A 21,767-nucleotide genomic window follows, 5' to 3' on the forward strand; every position below is an offset into this window, starting at 1 on the left:
TCATCAAGATCCCGATGTTTCTAAACAGTGTTACACCACATTTCCAGCAACTGCATCAGACTATAACTTGTTCTTGTTCTCATTGAAGAAAAAGTAAGGTATAATTTTGACCTTCCATTTCCATTAATATTTTCAGGGATTTTTGAAAAGACACTACAGACCTATTAATCCTACTCATTCTCATATTTAATTAACTGAAAAAAACTACATTTACAGGATGCAAGTGTTCCTGCCCTTGCACAGCCGGGGTGCTACTGACTGCAGCACTTTTGTTTTACAGCACACAAGACCTTGGCTCTGCTCTTCTTTTCTGTTTTCCATTTAGGCAAGCGGATGCAGGATGGAGAACCTTTGGGACCCACTTCCAAACCAAGTTGATACTTATTAGCCTTTCAGGCACCAGACCGCCCTCACCACAGGGGCTCCAGATCCCACACAAAAGGCGTTCAGCTCCAAAGGAGCCAGGGGACATGGATGGAAAAAGGAAGCATTGCTGTGCAAAGTCATGGCTAGTCTGAAGCTGTGGTGGGTGGACTGATGTCTGAAGATGTCTTTTGGGGAATTGAGATTACAAGTGTGTAACAAAGGGTTTAATGAAGGAAAAACTTGGAGGGAGATAAGGTGTAGGCTGGAAATATTCAGAGGCGTATCTTCAAATGCTTCAGATGAATGCACTGAGCATCCATATTCCTCTTATTATTATTTTAAATAACTTTAATTCCTGTCTCAGATTTGTTTTTCTGGAAGCCCACAGGAAAACTTCAGGACAATTAGGCAAACAGCTGCAGATAGGAAGTTAATGCTGCAATAGGAAATGAATAAATATCCCGAAGCTTTTATCTTTTGGTCCCAAAGCACTTTGCAGAGGTAAATAACAGGGACGTTGAGTGATTTGCACAGAGATACATGGTGAATCCACAGAAAATTTGGAATAGGCAAATGACCTTTCCCATGCGTCCTCCATTACTCAGAGGAAGAGCGTGAGCAGAATTAACTTGCAGGAAGAGTAGCTCCCTCTGGGCTGCCGTGTTAGCATCCCTGAATACCCTGAAGGATAGAGCAAGTGCCAAGGCTGGAAGAGCCAACCTCAGCCAGTTGAGCAGCATGAGGGGAGAGGGTTCATGAGGCCCATGGCTGCTGTCTGTAAAGGTGGCAGGGCAAAGAGCTGCTGGAAAGGACAGCATTAGCAGAAGGACAGGTAGGTGACAATGGCTGTAAACATGTAAAGAAGGTGTTGTGGTCTAAGAGCTAGAAGCAGCCTTCCACAAAGACTTACAGAGACAAAACCCCACATACAACAGTTTGATTAAATAAGAAATTACTGATATGTTAATATATGTATTATAAGTGAATATTATACTCAGTAGAGTCTAAACTCAAAAACCACAGAGTCTTTTGCACGCTTCTATACAAAAAGATAATCTCCCTGGGTTTGGGGGGTGGTTATGTATTGCCTATAAGCAGATTTTCCTCTGGAAGCAAGTATCTGGCCCCATTTCTTATTCTGTATATAAAAAGATTATTTCCATTCTTTAGGTCAGGACTGATCTCAGCGATTTCTCCACTAAATTCAACAAAAATAATCACCATTTTGAATTTATATCCTAGAAAATGGTGATTCTTTGACTCTCTGTGAATGTCTGTCTTCTGAAGCTTCCAAACCAGCTTTTTTTCTACCAAAATATACCAATTCCTCAAGATAAAAGTGGAAACTTTGCCTGCTTGCAAAAAATGTCTGCAGCAGCTTTGTTGTCGGGTACTCCCTTGATCTGGGTGTGCTGGGGACCACGTTCCCAGCAGTTGATTTTGAAGACTCAAACTGTGAGAAGATAAAACATCTCTTGCAGTGGTGATGGGCATAGGGCTACTCCTCCTTGGAAGAGCTGTCTGTCAGGCCATGGGCAGTGATAAGTAGACATAAGATGGCTGAAGTGACATAAAAAATGGCTGCAACCCAAATCTCAAATAGGAAAAAAGTGTGGGTTTGTTCATAAACTTTTATGTAAGTAAACAGCCTGTATTTACTTGGAGAATTCCAGTTCTTCAGAGATATAGTTGTCTGCTCCTTTCTGCACCAGCTGCAGTCTTTCAGGCCATACATATAAATGTGTTTCACTTACAGCATCCTTCCAAAGAGGGGAGAGACTTTGAATTCCTAAAGAAAATGGACTGTAGTATCAATTCTAACCCACATCTCAAAACTATTAATAGAAGCATTTGGAAAGAGATACACAGATATGTTTCTAAATTTCCTTGAAATGAGTTGGATTAGTGCAGTGTTGAAGAAGCAGAGCTAAAAATTGGCAACATGTTGCTGAGAAATAATTATTTTGAATCAGGGTACTTGATGTTTGTAATGGATTTGATCCAATGATAAATGGAAAATAAAATCACTTCTGACAACAGTGGAATGAAAGCAATCCTTATTTATGATATGTGGCTACCCTTACTAACATAACCCCAAGGTATTCTACCCCAGAGAGTCAAAATATTGCAGGCTAAGTATAACTGCAGCATTTAGCATCACTTGTCATCTCCTTAGTGAAGTTAATAGGGATACTGGCCACATTTGTTCAGAAAAATAGCTTTTTTCCTTATCTTTTGGCCTCTTGAAAAATAATACAGAGAATTTGGAGGCTACAGAAGGTCAAGAAGCAAAAAAGAGATTAAGGAAGGAAGATGTGCAGAGAGGGAAAACAGCAATAAGGAAAGGAGGATCTGTGAGTTAGAGAAAACAAGTAAAACACTACCCCTCCATATGCCTCTCCCTGAGCTGTGCTTACCTGGGGGTAGGGGGCACTTGAATTTTCTGTTTGGGCTCCCAGATTAAGTTCTTCAACACTGCTATTCAAAGAAGTGCTATACTTAGAAACAATAGATTATTTATAAAAAATAGTAAGACAAATGAGCACAACTTCTCAAAATGAGAGGCTGTATGATGATCTTTGCTGTACAATCAAAAATCCCAGCTTAAACAATGTTCAAACAAGTTGACGTGACTTTTGTCATTAGGGCAATGCACCCTTCTAAAATGTGGTGTCACAAACACCAAAATAAACAGCTCTCATGAGATGTACACACAGAGAGTAAGATAAAGCAACAAAGCATTGTGTGCTGGAAGTGGTTTTCCTGCCTCTATACATGGTGCCAGAAGAGCAGACAGTTGCTGTGGAGGTTTTCCCACTGCTGTCTTGGCCACAAAATCTTGTAAGAGCTGTTTCAGAGGCAAAAAGGCAGACATCAGTATTTGATCTTTCTGTCCAGAGGGTGATCTATTAAAGACTTAGCTAGCTGGGTACCTACTCCCTTGAGAGGTGGCCAAACCCACTGCTAAAGTCACAACCTCCTATTCACCAGATCAATGCTGATCCTATGTCAAAAGCCCAATCTCCTTTCACCAAATCTGCAAATCATCAAAAAATACTGTATGAACGTGGAAAGGTAATGGTAGGAGGTAACCACAGGAATCACAGTGGTGGCTATGTAAAGAAACTGAAACAAAGAAGTCTAAGATTCATGTCTGAAAAGACAAGCATATTCATCCACCTCAGTGTCATTCAATAAACCCTCCTCATCAGACAAAAATCTTATTCCGATACAGTTGCTGACTTTATTGTTTTAGTTGTTTTGTGGGGAACAGAGAGTTGAAGGGGCATATGAAGGGAAAGTCCTTGGAGCATTCCATCCTCCTTGCTGAAGGCTGGGTGGCATCAGGGATGCTCCTGGGGGACATTAGGTCTTCTGAGAGCCTGCTTCTGAAGCCAGGACATGGGAAAAAGGATCAGCAACTTCACCTGCTCCTTAACAGATCCTCCCTCACCATGCCCTTCCTCTGAGATTGCACAGATAAACCCATTCATTTTGCATTAGCTGGAGCCTCAGGCCAGGCTCAAGAGTCCTTATTCTGTCTTGCTGCTATTTGGGAACATGGAGGAGGTGATCAGCAAACTCCCTGAGCCCTCCTCTCCCTAGCATCTCAGCAAAAGAAGGCAGAAAGTGTAGGCAAACAATAATGCCGGCTGAATAGCCCAATATGTCTATTTAATTAGCACTTAGAAGAGTCCCAAATGTTGTTTTCTCCTTGCTTGAAGGAGAGAGACGAACATGTCACTGGCATTGCAGAGGGCAAGAGGGGTTTTATAGATCATTTTGCCTTAATAGACATGGAGAAGGTATTACAATGCATATCCAAATTGAAAAGACAAAACCAAAGTCCCTGTAGTTCTGATTTTTCTCTGTCGTACATCACTGGGATATGGGGTTTGATTTAGCAGCATTTAATCTCTCTGGAAAAATTAAAGGGGTGCAGGATGCTGATTTTCTATATATCCGCAACTCTTCCACCACTGCAGAATTGGTGTGCTTGTGTGTCTGAAAATATTTCTCCATAAAAAGCACACATGTAAAATAAAATCTTCTGCCATAGTCATTTTCAGAGGTACAGTAATTTGGAAAATGTGCACAAATCGCTCGAACAATTATCGATGCTACTGAGCTTCCTGCCCTGTGACAATGGAATTTTCTTGCCCCCAAAAGCATCAGTTCTGCAGGGTTCCTTTTACTTTCATTGCTGTTATCTTTTATGACAGTCAGCCATAAAATCAAATGTGTTCCCTCAAAACAACTTTCATCTTTGTTTTTTAAAAGCAGTGTTCTTATTCTTCACATATATTTTCCACATTAATGGGAAAATATTCCAGTAAAAACATAAAAAAGACCATGCCCTGCCTTGTATTTCATGTACATAGGAAATGAAAGAGTCAAAGATGTGCACTAAAGATTTTCAAAGCACCCATTTGACTTCTTTATGAAAATGCTTAGCCTTTTCCATAAAAAAGAAAAATTCCAGTGAGTCTGAGGATTAAAAAACAGAATGTAATATCTTTTATGTAAAGCTTCTGGCTTCTCAAACTCGATCACTGGATATTTTTTTTTGTAAGGCTCTCTCTTCAGGCTAATTTAATTAAATAAAGTGGTACTAGAACACCCTGTCACTATTACTGTTCTCATCCTTTCCAACCAGAAGGCAACAACTCCCACAGAGTCCCTGTGCATGTTCTTTACAGCACTGCTTTACCTACTGTTTAAAAATATCCCACAGTGCAAAGTGCATATAACTCTTAATTTGTACCTTTTCTGTTACAAAGAAAAAAATATATACATAGGAAAAAGATATAAATATTTAGTTTCCTCTCTTAAAAATTAACCTTCTTACGATATTCAACATTTCCATCCAGCAGCTCACTTCAATGAGAGCTCAGCTGCATTCTCATTCCACCTCTTGTGCCACTGGTATTGCTGTGCTGTTGTCTCTGGTTTTATCAATGACGGAAACAAATTTGCCTTATAAGAAGAGTTGATCATCTCTACATAGATTTCATTCCTGGGCACAGGCTCAAAGTCCATGAACACATAATCTTTTGCAAATCAAAACCTATTTCTCTCTTTCATGCATCATTTACAATCCCAAGATGATGTACCGCTAGCATCACACCTGTATTTTACTCCTTTCTTCCTGATTACCCGTCCTTTAGAAAAGAAAGCACAGGTGACCTTTACTTTTTTCCTCTCATATATTTTGTTGTCTGTTTCGTTTTCCTTTGCTTTGCTTTTTTACCTAAAGAACTGAAAGAGAAACCCTGGTTCAAAAACGGCAGCAGGAGACTGCCTCACCATGCTGCTCTTCTTTGTATTTAGGCAGAACAGACCTTAAGAATGGTAAAATATCAGGAAACAAGAATGCACCCAGTTTTTAGTTGCTAGGATTACACAACTGACCCAGTAGAAACACTGTGTAACCAAGACCCCTTTGAGCCCTGGATTACCCACGCAAAGTCTAGACCTACCCTGATTTGTGGACAGTTTCTCCAGCCTCTCTAACTGCAAGCTGGAAGCCAGCAGCAGTGTAAGCTTGGGCTGCTGTCCTTACGCCACCCCCTGAGCAGCTCAGTCACTACTGCTGTGCCCTAGGTTACAACTGCTGCACTAGCTAGCCAAAAATAGCAAAAGAATCCAAAACAGACTCAGAAGCGGTAGAGTCAAAGGGCTATGCCAGCCTGACTGGTGCAAGCTGCCAAGCCGATAGCTCCTTCTTCGGGCACCAGAATGAATCCTCACAGTCACTGTCTCCTGCAACTTTTTCTCCAGCTCCATCTGCAGGGGATATATTTTCCTGAACTTCCATGGCTTTGAAGAAGATATTATTTTACCATTACTTTAAATACATTGTTTACCCATTCCTAAATTAACTATGTGCTATGAGCCCTAGATTCTCAGTCTACTTACAGGAAGGTGCACAAACACTGCAACCCTGACATGCATTAACCAACTTTTTGGCAACAACCAGGTTGACTGACAAATTTAGGTTCTGATGACAGTTTCATTTTAACAAGCTATTAGTGTGACTGGGTTTGTGATTCTTGTGCTAATAATGTGATGTGCACAGCTTTTGACACCCTCCTCCCCCCCAAAACTCCAGTAGATTATGTTAATCTCTAATTGGATATGGGCTTCATTTGCATATAATTGCTGCTGTTTGTTATGCAAAACTTTTGTCCTGTAATATATTCAGATGCATCTCTTTTCAAGACTGGCCTTCAACATTTGCAGAATTCAATCTGCTTTACCACATCATGAAGTTTTTCTATAATGAGATTTTTGAGAAAAAAGAATAAATTTTTCACTTGTTGTGAAAACACCTGAAACACCTGAAGCCAAACATTTTCATGTTTCTGCAAGCTGATGCTAATAAAAGCTTAAAAAATTAACACAGTGATAGCTGACCTCTTGCTTGTCCTTCTTCATTCCAGTGGACTCCCATGGATGAAGAAAATTGAAGATGTATTAAGTAACAATAATTTGGTTTTTTAGTTTTTCTGCTGCAGTCAGGTTTTTGGAAAAGCCAATTGTTACGAAAAAATAAACAGGCCCAAAGTTTAATACAGATTTTCTCTACTGCCTTTCTTCCTACACCCACCTTCTCTTTTTCAAGCTGAGAGCACCACAGTACTGTTAAAAGCTTATGCTTTTGATCTCTGTGCAAATAAATGAGCTGAAACAAATAAAACCCAGTTCACAAGAGACTTCCAAGACATCTGGTGGAGTTATTTTTCTAAGTAATTAGACCAAGTGGTGGTGTAATTCCCAAATGAAAGGTACCTTCTTGCTTGGTATCCAGTTATTTCTCAGACCTATCAAAACAGCAGTAAGTCCCCGCTTCTCTCCCTGCATGTGACTCAAACTCTATTGATTACCAGTCTTCCCAAATGGGAACAATCATATCTTTGATTTATGCTGGTTTACTACTCAAGTTTTTAAACCTTTTGTTTCTTTTTTTTTTTTTTTTGGTACTATGAGGGTTGTATTTTTCTTCCATGAATGTCAGTGGGATTTCTGGTATTGTCTCAGGACGGATGAGGCGCATGTGTGGTTTTTTTTTTTTTTTCTTCCCTTTTCTCGCTAACCTACTGTAGTTCTCCTTCACACAGGCTCCATGGAACAGGCAGAAAGTGTAATGGAGTAACAGCCAGGTGCTTGTTCTGGATCAATAGACTGCTCTAAACTGTGCCCAGGTGTGCTTTCTCCTTCTTTCTTGCTGCAAGCTGATTAAATTTCTCCCTTTTTTCTCAAATCTCCCCAAGAAAACATCATTCTAGGAACAACCCAATTGTTTTTCGGCACTTTGGGGAGTATGTGGTTCTTGGTCTGTGACTACGATACAGTGCAACCACTGGGAATTTGTGACACTGGAGAAGTGAACAGGGAGTAGACCTGGCTGAGAAAGCAATTCCATTTTGCTTGTGCACAGTTCTGCTGCTTTTTTTTGTTTCAAACTCGGGTAGGGTGCTATACAATCATGTTTTACTAATTGACCTGGATGCAGACATCACTTCTGTGCTGTGGCAGCTAATGTTCAGTAATGCCATCTACAAAATTCACAGCTGTAACAAGAGTAAAGAAAAGTAGCTGCCATATGAAATACCTGCTAGATTACAATGGTGGGCTTGATATTAATGCTTTTTAATTCTCATTCCTCCATGACATAACACAAACTCACCAGAGGTTTCATCTACTCTCTCATCCACCACATGGTCCTTCTGATGAACCCATTCGCTGTTGCACTTAAAATAGATCTGCGTAGCTGGGCTTGCTTTGCAGTACAGATTCACAGGCTTGTTCTTCACAATGTAAGCCTCTTCGGGTTCGATGAGGAAGTGGGGCAATGGCTCTGGAGGATCAGATGGAAAAGTTTCTGGAAGTTCATGAAAAAAATCATCATCTGTCGAGAAGAGAAAGAAAGGACAAATGAAACAACCAAAATTCAGCTGGCAAACACAACCACTTTCTGAAAATTTCAAAAAGAGCATACTATTCTAAGAAAATGTTATCTTAGGAGCATTCCTAGACCAAGGCTTAAATGCGCTGCTGTTTTCAGACTAGAATAAATTGTTCTTTACATCCTGAGCTCTCTTTCCTCTATGTGATGTGACAGGGATGTGCACACTCACATGTCTGGGAACGGTCCTTTGTTATCATCACCAGCAATACTAGCAATAAAACATTATGTTAGCGCTTGGGAGAGTTGCCTGCAAAACCGTAAAAAGAAATAATAGAAACTTTTGGAGGCTTCAAGGTCACACTTTTCAATAGTGACTTATCGCACTGTTTAATCAAGTGCATGCACATAGCTAGTATTGGCTGAGGCTGATACAAATAGGAAATAGCGCCTTTCGTTTCAGATGAGCAATTTGAAATCTGCTCTAAGGGCAAAAGACTAAATCCAAGTTCAGTCTGTGCCTCTTTGTTCATATTGTGACTCTCTTGCTAAGACTGCTAATGAAGGTGCCAAGCTATGCTTTATTTACTTCATTTGTTGTACACTGGTCTGTGCAGTCCTCACTATAGAGAGGAATCGGGAGCTGGGACATGGGGCAGAGAAGCTGTGAGAAGATGACATTTTGGGCCAACACGGATGCATGCTATTGATGTAAGGAACCTCTGCACCTCTCTGGTGCTGCTGGTTATGAATGAAGTAAATGTAAGAAGTCTGGAGAAGGAGGAAAAGAATCCAATGCACAGGAGGCAACACTGAAACCACCTAACAGACATACTTCCCTTTCTCTCTTCCTCCCTCTTCCCAAATCCCCCTTTACAACCCCTCTGTCTTCCACATCAGAAAGCACCAATTCAGCAGAGAATAACCCTCTTCTCATCCACCTCCCCACCCGCCATCAGTGCACAAGAACATCCAAGAGGCTTCCAGGGGCAAAGGGGTGGGGGGGCACCAACTACTGACAGATCCACCAGCAGCAAGCTGACAGTCCTGAAGGCCTTATTCAATCTCCCCCTTTCTGCCTCTGAAGCAGTTATCGTTATACACAGTGACAGACGCTGCTGATGATCAATAAAACACCACAGAACATCAAACTAAAAATACTGTGGAAGGCTGGCTATCTTCTCCCTGCCAGTCTTCATGAAGATGAAATGTCAGATGGCTGCCTCCCTGTACCTGAGACATGCCTGTGCAGGCTGTGTCCAGAATTACAAGGGGCATGAAAATTGCTCCATTCTGCTCCCCATTTTTTTCCAAAGAGAAAGATGAGTTACCATGAGTTAATGGAAATCCACATTTGGTTTCATGACTACAAAACATGTGTGAACCGAAGCAAGAGGTTTTTCAGCATTCCTCATCCCCTTCTATCTGTATCTCCCCGTCTTCCCCACTCCCTCCGTCTCCCTCTCGCACATGCTGCTCCATAGACATCCACAACACAGAAACATTAGAGATGAATCATTTCCCCTGAATTGCCACAGGACGTATCTTTTTCTTCTGGTCATTTAATTGCAAATCAGCAAGCAGACAGATGGAAACTAACAAAGCACACATATGTTTTATAATTAAACAAGTATTGCTTCACTAATTTTTGGTGACTGGAAAACAAATGTATTTATTTTCACCACTAGATTTCTGCACATTATCAAAGACAATACTTACGCTGCCTGACCAATTAACTGCATCTTATCAAAGATGTAACTAGAAAGTCTGAAAAGAAGGATCAGCAATCTGCAGAAAAGAAAGAAGGTGGGTTTTTAAAATTAATTCTTTAGTCAGCCTGGAGAATGTGTGTGGACTGTGGCTTTACCTCCTGAAGGTAACTGCTTCTAAAGTTTAAATATTATTTTTATGTTAAAGTGAATTTACAGTACTGCCCAGTACATGACAACCTAGTCTCATGCTTTGATTGTGGCAATAGCTGCTTCTCTCCACCAGCCTGACATCCTGCAGTCAGGTAGAAGTCAGTTTTCTTACTGGCTTCTTGCTATAATTCCACCTTACTCTTCTTAAGTAATAATAAAGCCCAGCTTTATTTTTCCACACTCCTTCTCATTGCTATTGAGAGGCATCTGAACGCTTTTAAATGTTAGGGATATAGATGGAAACCATTCACAAACTGTCACACAAACAGAGTGCGCAGAGGCTGCCTTGTCCCCAGAAACTGGCATTTAAAATCTGCAAAGTTAGAATAAATTTAAGTAGCTAAGAAAGACGGGGTTTTTTTTCTTTTTAAACTGGAGTATGTTCATTCAATCCCTGCCCTCGTACTGTTGCTATTAGTAGCAACATTGGAGTTATTTTTTTTATAGAACAGATTCTTAAGACGAGAATCCAGAATATGACCACGACTGGGTTTTCCTGTGTTTGGCAGAAAAAACCCCAATCACACCGCAAAGCTAGTCCTGCCTCCATTAGCATTCAGGGCCCCTCGCTCCTACTATTCACTCCTGAAAGGTAACAGGCGGCTTTATCAGCCTGTGTGAATTTCAGCGAAAAGTCACTTGGTGGTCCCTGCATTCCCCAAAGAGATGGGATCGGCTGCTGCGGGGAGGAAAACCACCCCTCCCCTCCTGCCCAGGCACGCCAGCTGCCACCAACTGAAGTCACAGTATGGTGGTTTGCAGGTAGACAGGGTGTGCAGCCATGGTTCCCCTGTGCGGGGCTGCAGTACTCATCTGTGGGGATGAGGATGCTTTGAGGAGGAAGAACCTTAAATCTCCTCATGATGGCTTCCCCATCACAACAGACACAGCTGAGGCACAGCTTAGGACAGTCAGACGATTTGGCTGCTGATTTGGGACAGGGTTTTGAGTTATCAACCTTAGCACACATCTTGAATCCAAGTCTTGCATTTCATTTCTTTTAATTAGACTGATATGCTGTTATGCTTTCATTGTAATGCTTACAGCAACGTGCAAGCATGATTATAATGGCAATGTAATTATATGACAAAATATTCTTAAAACTCCAACACAGATATTTACCTCTGAAAACATCAATACAGGATATTTGACTGTGCTGAGATTTTTTGCAGCGCTCTACAAAACAAACTTTTGGTAACACCGAAGCAATCTCATGAATCTGTGTTTTCACAAGGCCACAGTTTCTAACAACCCAATAAACATTGCCATCAAAATTTCCCCTGACCAGCTCTAGTTAAACACAGGTCATTCCTCTGTCCATACAAAGCCCAAACTCTGACTTAGGTTTTTCAGGGACGACTTTGTTATAATTGTGTGACCGTGCAGCCTGCTGGGCCTGTTTCTATAATTTGGATGGGGGTTGCCTCTCATTGTGTGCTCCATCGCTATATGAGGGGATAAATCTTGCCTGAGTCTTTGATCTGAATCTTCCTGACAGTTGTCACTGGTTATTTAAAATGTTCATCTCCCAATGGTGCAACAAAGCAGCAAACTTTATAACTCTCTTATTTAAATCTCTTAAGTAGTTAGACATTTTTTCTTCTGTCTGGAAGAAAAAAGCTAATTAAACCATTTGGGAGTGATCTGGCAGTGTAGATAGAAACAAACACTAAAAATTCACATACTTGATTTCCAATCATTATGTCAATGACATGTGCAGCAAGCTCCCCTTACAACCATGATCAAACGCAAATACGAAGCACACATCATTCTCCCCTGTTGTAACAAATCCCCTTCTGTGCTTAGTAACTTTCAGAAGCAAGTTTACTTCTACAGTATGTCACATTCATCTTTATTTTCACATAATAAAGTGTACAGCCCATCTGTTGTTATTGACTGATTTATATTAGCAAGACAAAAGACCTGAGTAATGGTACCACTAAACTGGTTTCACTCATGCAATTCATTCATATTAAGAAAATAAATTTTAAAAAGCCATTTTAATCTATAAACTTCATTTGGAATTTTTATTTCACTTGCTGGCCCAAATACAGATACGCTCTTTTATTTGCCTTCTGTAGTATCTGACAACTGTATTTTTTTTTTAAAGACGAGCCAAATGCAAAATCTATAGAACAGGTGAAGTGCCACTGAAATCAGCACTGATAGAAGCTGGCATGGACTGTCACACGTAGAAATTTTAGTTTAATTTTAGTTCAATTTTCTTTCAAGGTAAAAACAAATATTTGCCTAAGTCAGGAACCTTTTGATGTTAGGAAAGGTCTTTATTCTTTTCATGCATTTGTTTGTAAAACTGTACCTATTATAGCTCCTCATGCATATCAAGTGAAAAAGGAGATTTTATGGTATACTTCCCTTTTTATGGACTAGTATCCCCGTTCTAATCTGTGGCAGGAAAATATTGTGCTCCGTACACCAATCTATTCATCTCTAGATCACTAGTTTTATTACTATATATCAAGCTTTAATTCTCATCAACCCAGCATATAACTCACTATATTTCTGAACTGCGAGACTTAAACTATTATTGCTTAGATCATAATATATTGGACCATTATCTCTTTGTGCAAGACCTGAAGCAAATTCTTCTCAAATGGAATTTACTTCAGAATGATTCAAGAGCAATTTAAAATGAATGGCTGCAAAGCTAATTCCATTTGCATTTGGATGCCCATCACTCGGCAAGATCATTCCCCATGCGTTGCAAGAAAGGCAGCTGGAGTTAACTGTATGGATGGGATTTCTGTTCAGTTTTTTAATGTTATGATTAAAAAGCTTTCTAGAGCAACAAGTACTGTTTACTGTGAAATTAACAGCAGGTGTTAGCTCAGTAAGCCAGTTTATCAGGATGGAGGCAAGGGTTTAGATTACAGTGCACACATTTTCAGGAAAGGAAAACTGCTCAGCTGGAAGTCCTTTGGTCACAGGGTTTTCTGTCCTCCTAGGAAGGGCATGCAGTACCATGGTGCCAGCAAATGGGAAGCAAGGAAGCAAAAAATCCTGTATGTTATATAGCCTGCCTCCACCGTTAGCCCCATAACACCGATGGAGCTATGAATCCAAAATTAGGCCAAGTGAGAAATGGGAGAAAACAGGACTTTTCCTAAGAATTTCTAGTGAGTAGTTTCCATGTGAGAGGGCCCTCTCAATCCTGCCACAGCACTGGAGGCCACACAGGGACAGGGAATGGGCACAGCAAAGTATAGCCCGTGCCCTGAAAGAGAAAGCACATTTTCCTGCCCTGCCCTGGGGAAGAGGAGGAGGAGGGTGGCTTTCTCAGCACTTATCCTCTGTCAGCCCTACCTCCAGCTGATTGCTGGTTGCAAGGTGGGCATGCAATAAAACAATTATTTGTTATAAAACACACATTATTTGTGAGCATCTCAAAAGTGGAAGATTTCACCAAATAGAACAGGAAAATTACAATTTTATAACATATTATATTTGGCCAGTTTGGGAGGGTGCATCCACTTGCTTGTAGCTGAATTCACTGCAGGCCTTTACGTGCCTAAAGACGAGGCTTGTTTTTGTGGCAGCCTACAAACCAGATGCTTGCTGAACCTTGCTGAACTCTCATGGGAGCAAGGTCAAGGGAATTTCAGACTCAAATTTACTGAGCACCCACAAAATTAAATGCTCTTTTCGTCAGGGAAAGCAGACTGCAGGCATGGTCTGGGAAAAGTGATAGAGAAATCAATAGGGCATGCAATGTTCATCTTTTTTGGGTGACTTTAGTCCAGAAACAGAATAAATAAAGACCACAAAGAGGAATGAACTTCCCCTGCACCTGCAATGGCTTGGTGAAGACCATTCTAGCACATCTCAGCTTAACAACACATCCCCAGGAGTTTAAACCCAAGCTCTGCATGCACGTAGAGAGCAAGAAACATATCCACTGTGGGGCCACATATACATCAGAAGGCTGCTGGGCAAAAGTCTCCCCCCAACACACACATATTAAACAAAATCCAAACACATCCTTTCCTGTCGTCCTGTATCCCTACCAAAAAGCAACTTCCACAGAGGCATGGGAATCAATACGTGATCCATTGTCAGCCACAGGCCCTAACTTGGAGCCCTTTTGAAAACCCAGATGATGAGCATCTAAGACATCTGAAATACTGGCGCTTTGGCTCAACTAAAGAGTCCAGGAAGGAGGTTTCCATTATTCAATGACAAGCCTACTACAGTTAACATCCCAAATAAATAAGTAGGCTACCAAAGGCCTAATACAGTAATCATGTTCATTATGCCCATCTTACCTTGACTAGCTCTTCTCAGAAAGCTGGGAATAGCTGAAAGCGGATAAGAAAGCACCATACTTTCCCTTGCAACAGCAGTGCATGGTCTGGCATTAGGCAGGGCACCTGCTAAGAGTGGGAGCTGTGGTTCAAAACCATAGACGTGTCGCAGTCGAAGAAGCCAAATGAGCGGCTCCTGGTGCTCCCCACTGGCAACACCGCTCTGAACGGAGGCCTCTCCTGTCGGGCACTTCTCTCTGTGCTCCTATTTCACATGAATGCTGCACAGTCAGATATAAAGCCAATAGCAGAGGAAGATAAAAGAGTACACGGTTATCATTCAGCCACCGCCAATGCAGACATGGTGCAACCATGCTACCTACAGCAATTACCTCGTGCTCCGTCTCCCCTGCTTTGATAGCACCATGTCCTTCTCTCAGGTCAATGCCTGGAATATGTTTTGCCTGGCTTACCCTGGTAAACTGCACTGCTTGTAATTAACAATTAATTCCAGTAGAGTCAGATCTGATTTGCATCAAAGTAAAGAAAAGGAGAATCATGTCTAGATGAGGAAAACACTGACTGTACCAGCTTTATAAAGCAGCTTGCATGTTTTATATTACTGTCTGGGAAAAAGGCATCTTCCCCCAGTTTGTTTAATTCATAATTATAATTAAAGTTTCTGCTTCTCTTGAGGCTAATGGCAATTTTATCATTAATCAGATTAGAGGCAAACTAAAGACAAAACATGTGTCCTCAAAACAACTCCAACAGTCCTCTGTAAGGGAGAGAGATTTCTTTATACAACCCATTGCTAATCCAAGATGAAAATTATGGGTATATACACAGACATGACATTTAAGGTTCTGTATCCAGAACTTTACCACTGCCCTGAGACAAACTCCATCAGACTACCAGCTGCTGCCTAAACATGGAAGAGATTGTACAGGTAGTTGTTAGCACTGGACTTGGTGTAGGAAAATGCTAGAACATGGCATGATTTCTCACGCAAGGCAATGAAAATACTTTCTGTTTCATATGAAGAGCACCAAGCTATTCTTTGGGCAACAAGATTTATGGTAATTGTTGTCAGTATAAGAAATCTAATGCAGTAATCTGCAAGTGCTATTTATTATGAGGCTGCCTAACCATATAAATAGATAAAACAGGATGGAGGCAAATCATCAGGGGGTGAGGCTGACTTATGAGTACTGACATTGTGAAATGTCAAGCGAAGAGGCAAAGGCCCTGTTTCTTTGCTGCCCTGTCCTGTGTACCAGCAGTCACATCCCTCTTTGCAACACTTTCATTAATTCTGATGGTAACTTTATTGTTGTGCTGCTGGGTAAGGTTGGCTCAGTTACTGTGCCACGGCTATCAAAAGTACAGCAGCTGAAAATAAAACAGAAGTGTTTGTACAAACAGTAGATGACACCAGTGACATTTCTTGGTAATTATTATCCTGTGGAAGATTGCTCTCCTTTGTCCTGTTGCTCTCTCTTTCTGTTTGTTTAAAATTAATAAAATATTCATGCTTTTAAAAAAAAGGAAAAAAGTAGGTTGCAGACTGTCTACGAAACTTTATCTCCCTTACTGTCATGAATCAAAACCACAGAGAATAACATGCAAGTGTTACTTTGCTGAGCACACACGCTGTATTCCATAAGTGTGAAGCTCCGGGCATTTAATCTAATTAGAAAATTAACATGACTCCTGTTAGACATGGTTGTGCTGGTAGAGTTCAAGCAGTTTAGCAGCATATTATATAGTTCTGTTTTCTCCAATACAAATACAACGTATGAACAGCGGAGAAACTTCAGTGTCAGACCTGGAGATTTTGTGTCCTGCCTGTAAAACTGAAATGCATTTTTTGTTTTGCATTCTAGCTTGTGATGGGTCTGCACAACGGCATGGGATCCCCTCCTAACCACCTGCAAAGCAAAGTCTAATTTGAAACATTTCTGCCCCAACTGCCATTAGTAGTCATAATGGTTGACACAGGGTCAAAAAATTATTAAACCTCTGAGAAGCATCATTTCCTCTTCAGTGTTAGGCTTCGCTTTCCTTTGACACATTAGTCCTGAAGCAGCTCCAGGCTCTTGACCCCTTCTTTAACCCTGATAACTAATTAAAGATGGACAAGGCTTAGGCTAAAATACTTTTTGTTAAACCTATTCATTCTCAAGTCCCCTTCAGGCACTCTTTGTCACACAGGACAGAGCCTGCCATATTTACATGAACATGAAAGTAGGTGCCTGTTATAATAATATGAAAAATCTCTTTCTACAAGACCTAACTTAACCTTTGTGGTTAGACAGTAGGATGCATTTTACAGCACGTAAAATATATTCTCAGCACATACTGGAAACTAGTTTCCTGGGTATACTCCAAAGCATACAATTCAGGAAAAATCTGAGGATAATTAACTCTGTATGTAGTTTCAGAATTAGAAGTTCAGACTCAGGTCCTTGATCTGACTGCTATGTCAACAGTCTAAATGTGGTATCCCGAATATGATGAACAAATGAAGAACTGATCCTACCTTTTCTCACACAAGGATTTCTTAAGGTTCTATCATGTCCTAGAAACAGTGACAGAGCTCAGGCTAGAGTCATCAGCCATAGGTGGATGGATTTTAGGGCCGGTGGTAAATCATATTACAGAGCACAAGTTGGTTTAATACAGATAAATCTGTGTGCAACATATTGTTGATGGCTGTGGCACAATGAAAGGAGTCCCATACTGCTAGCTTGAGAGAGCATCTGTAACTGAATATGATACTTTGCAAATACCTTCTTAGCTTTTTATATTGTTTCATATTAATAATTAAGCTTGCTCCTTGCATCAATACGTTAGAGCTAAAATGTCAATCCTTTGGTTCTAGCAAAACCAGCTATTTTTATCCTTACTTGTCCCACTATCAAAACTGCTGCAGAGCTCTGCTTCCAGATTTCCAACGCTTTCAATGCAAGCATGTTCCTCATCAAAGAGTGATGATCCAACATCTCGTGATTAATAAAACTGAGATCTATTGGGATGTCATGGATCCTGTTTTCATGAGCTATCTGAAGTGTACAGTTAATCTAGTTAGTGGGATCACTCCATCCCAGAAAAATACAGGACAGTTGCCTATACCTAAAATAATAGCTCAATTGTATGGCCACCTGGTAAGACATCGAGCTGGGACCCAGGGGATAGATATTCTTGTGCAACCTTGGGGAAATCTACTCTGTCAGGTTCAGGGTCCCATCTGCAAAATGGATGTAGCAGCCTAATAGACAGCACTCTAATTCACTACCTTTGAACTGAGTAAACAGCTCAGTACTCAGATTCTACCTTCAAAAATTCTCCAAAATATCTATCAGCATCATTTACTAAACAGACAACAACAGTTACACAAAAGACCACAAACAAATCCATGTTTATGAAATGATTAGGGAACAAAGTCTGGCTATCTTGGAGGTGATGCAAGTTTTGTTGCTGGTCTCCCTCTGTATCGATGGAGCGGTTGAGGAGCAGGATTTGGAGCAGAAACCTGACCTTGGGTGCTCTGAAGAGCTCTCTCCATGGGCTAGGGCCATTCTAGTGAGACTGCTGTCCTGAGACTAACATTAGCCCTCATGAATATCTACCTACTCACTGATTTCTTCCATGGATCTTAATGAGATTATTATTTGTCTGGTGCTAGTTACCTAATTTCATCCACAGCCAATTCTTAAAGAACCATAAATTATTTTGTATGAGGCTGCTTTATCCCAGCAGAAGTCCAAATTGAATTAGAAATCCATTAGCTAAATTCTAAGCAGGAGTTACTGGGGAGAAGGGGAAGGGGAGGGTGGGAACTTGGGAATCTGAGCACCAGATGTGGAAAAGGGGAAAAAATATTCTTAAAAAAAGTAGAAAAGGAATAGAAAAGATAAATATCTTCTTACTGAATTACGCACCCAGGTATTTAGGAAGCCAGATGGAAGAACACAGATTATTGCCTAGGATCAGAAATATTACTCAGACATTTACTTATTTATTTTGACTATCTAATTGGTTTTGTAAATACGTGAGACTTTGTAAGCAGATGAAAAGCACTGGTCCACTTGAATATTATGGTTGCATTCATGAAAGTAACAACAGATTGTGTGTACTATATATACTAATAAAGCTAATAATAAGGTGTTCAACCAAATCCTAATACAAAATAATCAAATTTATTCCTCCCTCTGAGGGAAAATGAAAGGAAGAAAGGCTTATTTACTTTGGAAACATACAGGATGATTTAATCAGCTATCATCCTCCATGCAGAGCCTGCTTATTGAGGAGACACACAGACAATGTACCTCTTTGAGCACACATTTATTTACAGGAGAGGACATCCTCTCCTCTTGCCACCATACCCCCACCATCAGTAGACTCAGTAAAGGAAGGACAATGGAAGGAGAATGCAGCTAGTTCATTGACATTAATACCCACCCTATTGTTTTCTGAAGCTGGAAACTATGATGGACAGATCCCAGGGCCCACAGAGGGACACTGCAGTACAGTCCCTCTCATATGAGTTACAGAAACAGTCTGCATCCATGCAGTTATTTCAGGAGTCCACAAAAGGTCTGAAGTATTTGGTTACAGATTGAAAACTTCCCCCTGCAGTGACTAATTTAATTCACACTCATTTCCTAAGTCTTGCTGATTTCTTACTCTCAAACTCTCTAACAATTAAAAAAAAAAATCTTAAAATTCAAAAAGCAACTTGAGACAGTGGGCTCCTGACTTTGCTTTACCTTCAACTCAACCTTTGGCCCAAAAGCCTGTGAAGCATCATCCCTCCCATCATCAGAAGGACCCTAGATAGCTCGAACAGAGGTTGCTGAGACCAGACAGCAAATGTGCAGTGCCTATGGGAAGGTCTGACATGTGCCACCAGACTTCTAGATCCCAGTGTGTATCTCTCTGTGTAAACTCCAGTTATCAGCAAAGTGCACAGTCACCCCTTCTAGCCACCACCCTACCCTCTGCCTCCAAATCTTTCCAAGTTCACTCCATGGCTGCTAACAGAAAGTACAAACAACGGAAGAAAAAGAAAAGGAAACCTTCTGAATATTCAGTAATCACAGTTACGACTGACAATGGTAGTTAAAGTAGAAAAATCCCCAGTAAGTGCTGAGAAGGGATCCAGCACTGATGTTTTGTGGTGCTGATGCTTAGAGACCGGCAGCTGAAGATTAACTCCTGGATCTATCACACACTGACTTGCTTCCCTTCCTTATCTGTGAATAGTTTCTTGTCTGTCACATCCATTTTTAATGCAAGGTTCCTACAGGGACTGATATTTCTTAATATAACAACAGAAAATGCCACTGGAAGTGGGGCTTCAGATCCTGAGAAGCAAAAGTCTTGCTAACAAATTACATCGCTGTTTCTTATCAGTGCTGTGAATTGGTTTGGACTAAATCAGAAGCACTCCAAAACTGAAACTATAGGTCAGGTAATAACAGTATTGCACTTCAGTAGCTGAAAACACACATGCAGAAACAGAGCAAAAAGGCAGCTTGAAGTGTTTCTAGAGGCTTGACCACCCCTAACATCAGGGATAAGAAGCACTGAGAGAGATGTACCTCTGTCTTGTAGATGCCACAGGGGCTAACACACTGCACAGCACTCAGGACAATATCATTTAGCCAGGGTTAAACTGGCCCTTAAATGTGCATTGCCTGTACTGGGACACGTGGTCATTTATACCTGCTATTGACTCTCTTGTGTCTAAAGAAAGTGGTATCGTTCAATAAAAGCCCAGATTATTCCAAGAAATCACATTTTTCTATATCTCAGTCTAGTCCAAAATTGTAAATCTTTGAGATCTCAACTCCCTGCACAAGTAACTTTGCTGCCTGTGCCAGAGTCTTGGCTCTAACCAGTAGCAAATAGATTCCTTTGGTTTTGATTTTTAAAATACAGACCTGCACTCAAAAAGAGAGCGCAGCAATGTTAATGAATTAATGCAAAACATAAAGAAAAAGAAACTTTGTAGAGGAATAATGGAAATCCAATTAATTTGCAGGCTTTGCTGGACATGTTTGGTATTGCTGTATCGTATTTATTTATTCAGCACTCCTCAGCAGGTCAGCTCGAAGCTGGGGAGCAATGAATCAGTGCTCTAATCTCCATCTCCATCATCTCCAGCCTCTCTGAGGAAACTGATATCCAGCTCCAGCTGAATCTGTCAAGTCCTGATCATAAATGCCGTCACTAGAGAAACACAGACCTAAGCTATTTGACTGATTTGAGCATAAAACACGTATTTCAATCCCACTTTCTGTTTTCTCATCTCTGACCTTCTTCATGCCTTTTCTTGGGTTTTCTGTTATATCTTTTATTCCCCATTTTAGTCTCTTCTTTCTCACCTCTAGGCTCTCTACCCCACCTTTTTTTTTTTTTTAATTCCATGTCCCTTCCATCCTTTTTTCCTCAAGTTCAGCAAACCTGACTAGTCAGGAATCTTCCTTTATTGTTACAAATGGATAAAGATTAATAGCCAAGAAGTGGAGACAGAGAATGATTGAGGACAGAAATCTCTCAAAAGCCAACATCAAACCTAAATAGTTGTACCTACTTTTCTAACTCTCAGAGTAATTAACTACAGATCTACTTTACTCACATTCATGCAAAATCCATCCATCCATGCAATAGTAATAATATTCTAATATTTAAATAAGGCAAGAGGTAATCCTGCTTTATTCTAGTGTCTATCCAAAGACTACAGTTTAAAGGGGTTCTCCAGTTAGTTTAAACAGCTTTTTCTGCTCTTCATTTGGCAAAATGGGCTTGAATAGCACAAGTTCATTTTGATGTTAGGTAGCCTCATTCAGTAGGTTCCTAATCTGTGACCAGCATAGCACAGTAGTATTAAATCAGACATCTGTAAATATATGGTAGAAGGTCACATTCTGTGATTGTATAAGGCTTGAGGCAGAAAGGGTAGAAAACATATAACATTAATTATTAGGCATAGTATGTGAAGGTTTTACACCAAAAAGGTCATTTGCAATGGTTCCATTTCACTATCTGAGCCGCATTTCCTTTTAAGTGGCAAAATCACAGCACACAAGCAAATTAATATCTAAATTAAAACAGCAGCTGTGCATTTGGGTAGTAATTGTATGCAAGAAACCTCAGAAGCTTGCTGCTAATACTTAAAGTGAGGGGTGTATTTTGGTTGGATTCCCACTGTACTCAGTGCTGATGCCAAAACGCATTATAACACAGCTGAAAACAGGTATTATACAAGCAAGACAGTCAGCATCTTGCCTTGGGAGTCTG

The 21,767-nt window shown here is 40.5% G+C and overlaps 1 protein-coding gene across 2 annotated transcripts in view; it reads right to left on the reverse strand.

Moving 5' to 3' along the window:
- The window catches only part of UNC5C (unc-5 netrin receptor C), a 267,281-nt gene that overhangs the window by 93,318 nt on the left and 152,196 nt on the right, over positions 1–21,767 (reverse strand). For both annotated transcript variants that reach the window (XM_074823136.1, XM_074823135.1), the window contains exon 2: positions 8,057–8,278. In XM_074823136.1, the coding sequence (XP_074679237.1) occupies positions 8,057–8,278 (222 nt within the window). The remainder of the gene's footprint in view (positions 1–8,056; positions 8,279–21,767) is intronic.

Source organism: Strix aluco, chromosome 4, assembly GCF_031877795.1.
Source record: "Strix aluco isolate bStrAlu1 chromosome 4, bStrAlu1.hap1, whole genome shotgun sequence".
NCBI classification, from domain to species: domain Eukaryota; kingdom Metazoa; phylum Chordata; class Aves; order Strigiformes; family Strigidae; genus Strix; species Strix aluco.